This window comes from Buceros rhinoceros, unplaced genomic scaffold (genome assembly GCF_000710305.1).
Source record: "Buceros rhinoceros silvestris isolate BGI_N320 unplaced genomic scaffold, ASM71030v1 scaffold21536, whole genome shotgun sequence".
NCBI lineage: Eukaryota > Metazoa > Chordata > Aves > Bucerotiformes > Bucerotidae > Buceros > Buceros rhinoceros.
In genome coordinates, this window is record NW_010417217.1 from 6,904 (window position 1) to 16,297 (window position 9,394).

The window sequence follows — 9,394 nt, forward strand, 5'->3', positions numbered from 1 at the left end:
AAAAACGTCATCTGCTGCCTTGTCTGTCCTTGATGAATTTAGACATCGTCAGCTCCGGCGCGTGGAAACAGTGCTGGGAGTGTGGAAATCAACCGGCAGATACTAGTCCTAGAAAGTCGCAGCCCAAACAACTGCTGTAGGTAACAAGAGAAAAGCAAAGGCAGCGTTTGAAATCATTTTATTTACTTTCATGTTTACTGTCTTTTCTAAGACAGAGATGATGTCCAACCAGATGATTCTATGAAAAGAGAGGAGGTGGGGGTTGGTGGAGAGGGTCGCTCACAAAGCGGCAGCAGAGCTGTGAACTGAAGGAATATGCAGTTGCTCTGCACTGGCATCTTCACGTAGCTTGTGCAGTTACTTGATGGGCTCTGTTTGCATCAAGATTCCGAGCTTGGAGGTGGGTGCAGGTAAGGAAGGGAGGCAGCTAGTGGGTGGTCGGACTTTTACCTGGGTGCACCTGAGCTGTTCCGCATAAAACGACACAAGTCAGAGTGGGTGAACATGGAACAACTTTGAAACATTTTTTTTTTTTTTTTGGAGAGTGACTCACTGCAACTTACCCAAAGTGACCTGATTTAGTTAAATGAGGCTAAATATAACCCATGTGAAAAGTACTGACATGTGGGAGGAGACAACAGCAGTTGGCTCTCAGCCTCTCTGTTCTGCAGGGAACTTCTTTCACGACTGGTGACTAATAATTTTTACTCTTGTTGGCTTTGGAAATAGCATCTCTGCTCCATTACCCCCTTCTAGGGAGATGAAGAAAACGTGCTGTTCCTGATCTGTTGCCTCTTACCTGCCTTTCTGAATTGCAGCTTACTGCTATGGACAGTGCTATCACCCTGTGGCAGTTCCTCCTCCAGCTCCTGCAAGAGCCTCAGAACAAGAATATCATCTGTTGGACCTCCAGCGACGGGGAGTTCAAACTGCTGCAGGCAGAGGAGGTGGCCAGGCTCTGGGGAATCCGCAAGAACAAGCCCAGTATGAACTACGATAAACTCAGCCGTGCGCTCAGATACTATTACGTGAAGGTAACAAAGTCCGTAAATCCACCTCAAATCCTTAATCATCTTACCAGCTTCTGCCTAATGAGCTTTGTTTCCTTCTTCATTCTCTTCAAGGGGACAGGTGTCCCTGCTGCCTGCCAGGCTGGAGCAAGGTGTGCCTGTTTATGTTCAGAGGGGATTTTTCTTGGTTTCTCATGGTGCTGCATTTCCTCCCCTGTGGTGATTTTATAAGGTTCTGGATAGCTTTGTCCAAATGTTATCTTTGATTTATGTCTTTGCCAATACAAATCTGTCTTTGAATATTAATCCCCTTTCCAATAATACGTGCCCTTGCAAGAGTTAAAATCCTCCAAGCTCCAGTTTAAAGCAACAGGATGATTATGGTGATTGAGGTGGTGAATATTGCACCACCTTGAGATCTTTTCTGCGGTGGTCTCTGGAAGGGGCTGTCGAAATAAGGATTGTCGGTGAAGCAGCCCAGAGTGTTTTTCTTTTTCTCCGTGTGTTCAGAATCACCCCTCTAATGTGGTCGGTGGATTTAGTCCGGCGGAGGGAGGTGCTTCTCCTGCTTAGCTGATGTCTCCTAACAGCTTGCGAGAGCCTTTCATTAGTGCACAGGTAGCATCAAGCTGAACTGGAAGCCCCGTGTGGGAGTCTTGCCTTGGTTTCAATAAGCCGTTTATCCCACAACTGGTATTGTGTGGGCGTATGAGATCAAAAATAAACCACCGTTTCGGAGGGACCTGTCAGTTTGTAGCTGCTGGTATCTTGCTTGGAGTTTGTTGTTGGGCAGCACAAAGCTGCCTTTGTACTGAGAGGTCTCAGTAGTAATAATTGTACCATAAATAAGAATCTTCTTGGGTCCAAACTGCATGTGGCATTTCACCCAGGAGCCAGACAAGTTCGACACACGCTGTTCTGTGGTATTAAATAGCTGCTACCTTCCGCTGACTAGTTCAGCTACTTACTGCCTTTTATTATCATCTGATGAGGAATAAAGGTGGTTTGATTTGAGGGATTAGCTCGCAGTGCTGCAAACCTGTGAGCTTTAATTCTGTGCGTTCTCCTGTTAGATCACACTTACCGTACCCAACTTGGGAGTGTTTAACCTTGGGTGTTTTTTTGTTTCTTAGCTGATCTTTTAAAATATGTTACACAGAATTGCTTGGCACTTTTAAGGCTGTTCAGCTCACCTGTTTCAGTATTTTGTCTCCGTGCTCTGAAAATGATCGTTTGGGAGCATCACTGGATTACAAGAATACGGTGTGTGTTTAAAAGAGAAAAAAGAAATTATTTTTGATGGGAAATCAGACTACCTAATTCCTCAGTCTATTTTAGGCAGCATTTGTAGAAAAGAAAATTAATCTGAAGAAGGTCTAAATATATGTATCTTCTAACCCACAGAATATCATTAAAAAAGTGAATGGTAAGAAGTTTGTGTACAAGTTTGTTTCCTATCCGGAGATTTTAAATATGGATCCGCTTGTCGTGGGCCGTATAGAAGGCGACCCGGAAATGACTGGTTTGGCGGAAGTGAGCAGCGCTCCAAAGGATGTGGAAAACTGTGGGAAGGAGAAGTCTCAGTCGTGTGCTAAATCCTCCAGCCGCAATGACTATATCCACTCAGGCTTGTACTCCTCCTTTACTCTGAACTCCCTGAACTCTTCCAGCGTAAAGCTCTTCAGGTCCATCAAGATTGAGAATCCAGCTGAGAAACTGACGGAGAAAAAACCTGCTCAGGACCCAACGCCCTCTGTCATCAAGTTTGTAACCATGCCCTCCAAAAAGCCCTCATCTGTCCCCCTGGTCTCTACCACTTCAGTGGTCCCCGCCACTTCCACCGCTTCTGCCACTTCAACCGCACCCTCTCTTCCCATGGGCTCGGAAGAAAATCTCCAGACTTTGGAGACACTTGTTCTGCCCAAGTTAACTGTCCCTGAAGCTCCAGCACCTTTGCCAAACTTAACCACCAGCTTCACCCCAACTCCACCCATATCCTCTGTTTCTCCCACTTTGCACGTTCCTTCCACACCCCCGTCGCCACCCCTGAGCTCTAATCCTGACCTGGACATTGACACGGACATAGAGTCCGTGGCTTCTCAGCAGCTGGAGCAGGCTCAGAGCCTTCAGCATCAATCCCCAGAGCCCAAAGAGCAGGAGTCATCTGTGCTGGAGAAGGAATTCGCCAATCACCTCTCCAGATCTAAAAAACCCAAAGGGCTGGAGTTGGCTCCTACTCTTGTCATTACGGGCAGCGATCCAAGTCCACTGGGGATTCTGAGTCCTTCTCTCCCAACTGCTTCTCTTACTCCAGCACTTTTCTCTCAGGTAACCTAATTCCCTTCCTGTTTTGGTTGTTTTTTTAAGTAACAACAGTGGTTATGTTATATTGTAACGCAGGAGGAGAAGGGAAGTGAGAAGCGAATAGTCAGTAGTTTGTGTTTGGACGTCACTCCCGTTTTTATTTTATACAACATAAACGGTATTCGTGATCGGTATTCGCTTCCACCCCAAAGTGTGCCCGAGTGGTGTGTCAGCTGTACACATCTGAGCAGCCTTGGCATGTGGAGGCACAGCCCGAACCGGCAGCAGCAGGATCCTTTGTAAATCTTGCCAGGGTGATGGCGAATTATTTTTGCCAAACCTTAAACGCTGCCCTTACCCTTCAGGCTGATTCTGAAAATGCTTTAAAAATGGAGACCCACAGAGGTGCCCGTTGAGCAGTTGCTTTTACCTGATCCAGGAGGCGTTTTCCAGGAGCAGGGTATTGTGAGTTAGCAGGAAGAGCAGCTGCTTCGTTGGGTTGTTGTCTCTGCATGGGAAAGGAAAGCTTTTATGCCTCACGGAAAATCTGGGAGAGAACTGAATCAAGCGAGGCTGTTAAATTGTTCTGTATGTATTTAATCTCCTGAAATAAATCGGAATTGGAGGGCAATGGTAGGGAAGTTGCTGATTGAAAACTGAAATGGCTGAAGGCAGGAAAAAACCCAAGTGGAGTTGCTCTTTTGGCACCCTTCAGAGTGCTCGGCAGGTGAACCTGGAACATCCAAAATATTCAGAAGCTGGGTGCAAATGTTTTTTGTGTGGCTTACGTTGTCAGTGTCACCCAGACCATGTCTGTGCCCACGATCTGCTGCTCCTAAATTCATGGGCTGAGTTTTCCAAAGCCACTTGCAGGTGCTGAATTGCAGGAAGAGCAGATTTGCTGTGGTTTGCAGCGAGATTTGGCAGCCCTCAGGGAAAGAAGCCGGTTGCCCTCCAGCCAGGGGAGGGAGAGACGGCTGGTGGCGGCTGCTGCTGTGGGGTTTGAAGGGGGGAGGAGGAGGAGGTGGGAGGAGGAGGAAGGGAGTTGCTGGAGTTGGGACCCAGCCCTCGACAGCTGTAGGAGCTGAGATTACTGTGGCTGGATTTCCACGTGCTGCGCGTCGCCCAGTGCAGATTTCGCCCAGCTGACGATCTTTGTGTGTTTTGCAGACTCCCATCTTGCTGACCCCAAGCCCTTTGCTCTCCAGTATCCACTTCTGGAGTACGCTCAGCCCGGTTGCTCCTCTCAGTCCTGCGAGGTTGCAAGGTGCTAACACGCTCTTTCAGGTGAGTTCCAGCAAGCTTAGCCAGTCTCTCCGTGTTCGGTACCTCTGTAGACCTGCAGGAATCAGTTCACCCAGATACCCCATGCGGAAACAAACCAGGGATCTCTTTCCTGTCCCCTGTGTTCACTTCCGAGAGCACCGAGTTTCAGTGTTTACCCAGTTTTATTTAAGCATATCGTAAATCTTGGTATTTCAGAAGGGCTTTAAACTAATAGCAGCCTGTGCTGTGGTTAGAGATTTGGTCTTTTTAGGTCTGTCCTTCCAGTAAAACTTGCCTCCCTGTAGCTTTACTGGTTGAGATTTTCCTGGAAGTTGAATTTTGCTGCTGTGTTGGTTGTTTTAATAATTTGTTAACAGTCTCTTCTGTTGAAAGACTTAATTAAATTCTTACCACTAATAGAAGGAAGATTGTATGTGTGATCTCTGGCAGTACGTGGCACAGTTCTTTATGATCTCTGTGTTCTGCTGTCTCCTGCTGTTTGGAGTTTCTCAGCATCACTGCTTTTAATAAATATTTTTGTTTATAAGCAAAAACTCCCCTATATTTAAAAGAACAGCTATCTTTTAGTTGTAATTACTCATGGTCTTTGGAATAACCACATCTGTTGCCTGAGTCCGCCTAAGCATCGGGTAAAATTTAGCTAGTTGTCTTTTGGGTTTCTGTCTGTCCTCTTCATGGAGATGAAGGAAGTAGTTTGTATGTACTGTGAGGACAGGGACTAAACAAGTAGGTCTGAAAATGTCTGGACATTTTTCTCTATAAATAGCTGATAATTAATTGAGGAACAATTTAGCCCCTGGTTTCCCAACAACCAGTATTAGTCACTTGTTCGTTCAGGACGTAAGCTGTGCTCAGTGCAGAGCTTACAGACTGGGTCCTGCTGGTGACACTGGTTATAATAGCTGGATCACTGCAGTCTGTGGCGTTTAAAAAGTAAATTAGTTGGAGGAAGCCAAGAAGATTCTTTGAAAGTTTGGGGTTTTTTCCTTTGTTGTGTTTTGGTTTTGTGTGTTGTTTTTTTTTTTTCCCTTTCTTTTTTTTCCCTGGGGGAACTTCTGCATGCACAGATGTGAGTGGAACAGTAAATGAAAACGGCTTCTTCCCTAATTATTTTTGTTTTGTCTCTTAGTTTCCGTCAGTGCTGAACAGTCACGGCCCATTTACTCTGTCTGGACTGGATGGACCCTCTACCCCTGGCCCGTTTTCCCCTGATCTACAGAAGACATAGCACATGAACTCTTGGAAAGGACATATTGGCATGCAAGGGAGAGACGTGACACTTCTATTTAACCGTGTTTTTTAAATGAGCAATTTATAATTCCACAGAGATTATCAACAATCATAGTTTTTGCCATTCCCAAGTGAAATGCCTTTTTTGCCGACTTCCTCTTTTTGAAGCCCCAGGTTGGGAATGTATATGCAAACGCCTTAATGGGAGCAGAAGCTCCAGTCTCTTCTCTTCCCTCCTTTGTTCGGAAGACTTCGCTGTGGTTAACGGGAGTTTCGGTGGGTGTTGCAGTCACTGAGTCTGCACTGACTGCAGCAGACGCTATCGGAGAAGTCTTTCCTCTGTGACTCTTGGAGAAACCCTCTGTTCTTCTGCTTCCTGTGCTTGGCAAGAAGAAATCTAATCGTGGTCGAAGCTGGCATTCCAGGAAATGCTTGGGAAAGGGGTGTGTGTGCTCAGCGTTGCCTTGGGGCTTGATAACTTCTGCAGCAACAGAACAGCCCGCGTCTTTTCTGCTGTAAAAACATCTTGTCTTTTTCCAGGGAGAATTTTTTTGAAGAATATTCAATGATCGTGTTACTGAGATACAACCCCATTTGAGAATTGTCCGTATAGCAGCAGTCCAGCCCCTGGGAGAAGAGGTCTGGCTCCCTTCGGGATGCTTCCCTGCCCTCCTCTCGGTGAGGAGCGAGGTCAGGAGACAAGCGAATGATGGGATTAGTCCCTTTCAGTTCTCAGTTCAAATGCTGAAGTCCAAACATTTCTCATGCCAGAGACCTGTGCAAAGCCTGTAATGTCACTGCTCGGAGATGAGCAGGTGGGGGGGCTTTCCGGGCAGTTTGGAGGGCGTGCTGGTATTGGTGAGGTTGCTGCCTGGTGCTAGGGGTTGGGACCTGAGCAGCGGGTGGGAACGCTGACGTCTGAGCATTAACGCTACTGCTCTTCTCCCACAGTTGAATTGGAGAAGCTCCTCTACTACCAGCTCTTATCTCAAGTTTTGCATTAAATCTATTGCTTTTTTTTACTGGAGGAGGCACTCAGACCCAGATAAGTGAGACTCAGTGTACAGCTAGCTGAGAGGGGTACCACGGCCGGGCAACCTTACTGTAAATTTGCGCTTGCTTTCCTTTTCTTCACAGGTGGCCCTGTGCATATGGATTAAGACAGGATTAGGTTCCAGAGCCATTTGAAATCTGGACAAAATTGAACTTGTCATTAGATTTTTGCATCTCAGAAGGAGGACAGAAAGGCAAGACTCTCCCTCCCGCAGCCCCGGGGCTGTCAATGCTGGGCTTCGGGCATCCGATGTCAGGCAGCAACTTCTTTTGCTACTGTGTACATTGAGCTGGTGCCGTAAGATAATCTTCTCCATAAGATACCCACTAGAGGACAGGTGGAGACCATCTCCGCGGCATCCTCACTGGCTGTCTTCAAAGTTTACTGGGCAGAGGAGGCTGGTTCCTTTGCAGCCAGAGGATCTGACAGTGTAGCTGTACGTATTGCACCTGGCTATGGCTACGTGGTGAACTTGAGCTTTCCAGAGTTCTCCTCTTGCCACGGGTGCAGACTCCAAAGTCACTTTAAAGCGTGTGACAATACCCAAGACTTAATTTCCTGCAGTGGCATTATCTTTGTATATTCTAGCAGTGAAATACGTGAATCACTTGGTAGGTTCCTGACATGGCCCCTGGGGCAAGTGGGTGTACCTGGGTGGCTTTTGGGGCATTGGTCATCCCCAAAGTCCCCTGCCCGATGGGAGAAAAGTTTATGCAGGGGGTGAGCTCACGTCGTGAACTGTCTTCTCGTGGTTACGTCCGAGGCATTACACTGCTTCGTGTTGTAGACATCAGCGGATGCGGGATAAGGTTCCTGTGCCAGCGGCTCTTAAAATGACAATGTGCAATATTGACCTTTTTTTTTTTTAAATGCAGAAAGAAAGCTGCAGCTCATAATTAAGAGCAGGCACCTGGAATTTTTGGGTTTGCATGATGGCTTTGAGCCTGCTCTAGAAAATATATATAGCTATCTATAAATAGGAGCACTTTTAATGGTTGTCTTTGGTTGGCCAATTTTATGCCCACCAAGTGTGTGGGTTTGAGAGCAACATTGCAGCCTAGGATTAGTGTTTAAAATTAATTAATGAGCACTAAAGACTTGCGATTTAATTGCTTCCCTTTCCTTGTCCCCTATGGAGAAAAGCCAAATGTGTTTGTTTAGAAGTTGTGTATGTGCACACATGCACTTCAGTGTTCGTTAACTTGATCACGTCCAGTGTGGTGCAAGAGAACCGAGCACCGGGCTGGTCTCCTGCTCCCCTCCCAGCAGCTCTGTCAGGTTGGAGAGACAGACATTCCCCTTCAGGAGTGGCTCCTCTGGAGAAGCTTAGTATGAAAATGCAGCCCATGTGTGTTGGTTTCAATCGGACAGGTTTCAAATCCTGGCAGAGAGCACTGAGGACGTGGTTTGCTTTTGCTTCTTAAGCACCTGCCTAGGAAAATAAGTCCCATATAGGATTATAATCTCAGGAGGCTGTTGGGAAGCTGAAAGGGGAGGGGAGGTGGGAGAGGAGCGGCTCGCTCCCCGTTTCTCCATTACAACCTTCAGGTTACTTAAGGTAATGTTATCTTGTATATATGCTGCCTCATTAAACACATAGTTACTAACCAGTGCAGAACTGCCGGCTTTTTGGATCACGTTCCTGACAGAGCACAGTGTCGCTGTGACTTCTCGGGGCTTGGTTATGTGATTGCTGGTACTCCACTCGCTCCCTTCAGGAGCAGTTTGCAGCTCGTTGTGACTCGCTTTTAATTTCATGTAGGGAAGGTGGGGGTTAATATAGGCTCTCCTATAATTATGACGGTAGCAGTCTGTACTCTGGGTATAGTACCATGTGGGTGTAAAAAATCCTAATGCAGCATTACAGACACACGTTACTACGTGCCCCTTGGTGTTGCTGAAGCGGCCCTGGTACTGTTGAACGCTTGGTAGTATTTGCATCGGTTAATTCATAGGTGGTGGTAGAATTAGACCGGGTGAGCATGGAAGCTGAACATCTGTCTTGCTTCTGGAAATCTCTTTTCCGTGTCACTGCTGCTGTGTACCAGCACTGCAGGGTTAGGGGGCTGGCACTGCCAGGGCTGCGTGCTGTGCCTGGCTTTTTTTGAGATCCTGGGCTGTCGGGATGCCACTGGCAACACGTGCAGCTAGCAGCAACCCAAGGAATGCAGAAATGTGTTCCTATACCCTGAGGTTATAGAACCAGACCCGTGCTGTTTTACCTGTTTTCAGAGAATGTGATCCTAGTAATGAGGGTGAGGGAGGAAGGTTGTGGTGTTCGTTTTCTTAGGGCTAGATAATGGTTCAGAAATGGGGCTGCAGCAATGGCTGAATGTAATTCCTATGCACTGCCTTTGGCTCATTCGAGTATTTTGCAATAGGTCAGGAAGGGAATTTTTGAATTCAAGGGGTTTTATCGTTTTTTTAACTTAGAGCATCCCGAGACTTCAGTTTCCATGCAGTCCTTGGAGTAACGGAGCGTGTGTTGTAACATGAAAGGCTTTGGCTG

The 9,394-nt window shown here is 46.8% G+C and overlaps 1 protein-coding gene across 4 annotated transcripts; it reads left to right on the forward strand.

Moving 5' to 3' along the window:
• The first annotated feature begins 815 nt into the window (after window positions 1–815).
• Window positions 816–5,829, forward strand: ELK4 (ELK4, ETS-domain protein (SRF accessory protein 1)). 4 transcript variants are annotated; one of them, XM_010138130.1, is made up of 5 exons: window positions 824–1,034; window positions 2,415–2,893; window positions 2,987–3,338; window positions 4,485–4,601; window positions 5,731–5,829. In XM_010138130.1, exons 1-5 carry the CDS (start codon window positions 828–830, stop codon window positions 5,827–5,829), a joined length of 1,254 nt encoding a protein of 417 aa, XP_010136432.1. In that variant the 5' UTR covers window positions 824–827. The 4 variants fall into 4 exon arrangements, with proteins under 4 accessions (XP_010136434.1, XP_010136432.1, XP_010136431.1 ...); XM_010138129.1 differs by having other exon boundaries at window positions 2,415–2,816; window positions 2,910–3,338; XM_010138131.1 differs by having other exon boundaries at window positions 2,415–2,816; window positions 2,937–3,338.
• The last annotated feature ends 3,565 nt before the right edge of the window (window positions 5,830–9,394 follow it).

Excerpts from the sequence above, each read along its gene's own strand:
- ELK4 (XM_010138132.1), top strand. The coding sequence starts at position 828 with ATGGACAGTGCTATCACCCTGTGGCAGTTCCTCCTCCAGCTCCTGCAA. Across the intron at positions 1,035-2,414 it reads TCAGATACTATTACGTGAAG|AATATCATTAAAAAAGTGAA; the intron begins GTAACAAAGTCC and ends TCTAACCCACAG. Across the intron at positions 3,339-4,484 it reads CTCCAGCACTTTTCTCTCAG|ACTCCCATCTTGCTGACCCC; the intron begins GTAACCTAATTC and ends TGTGTTTTGCAG.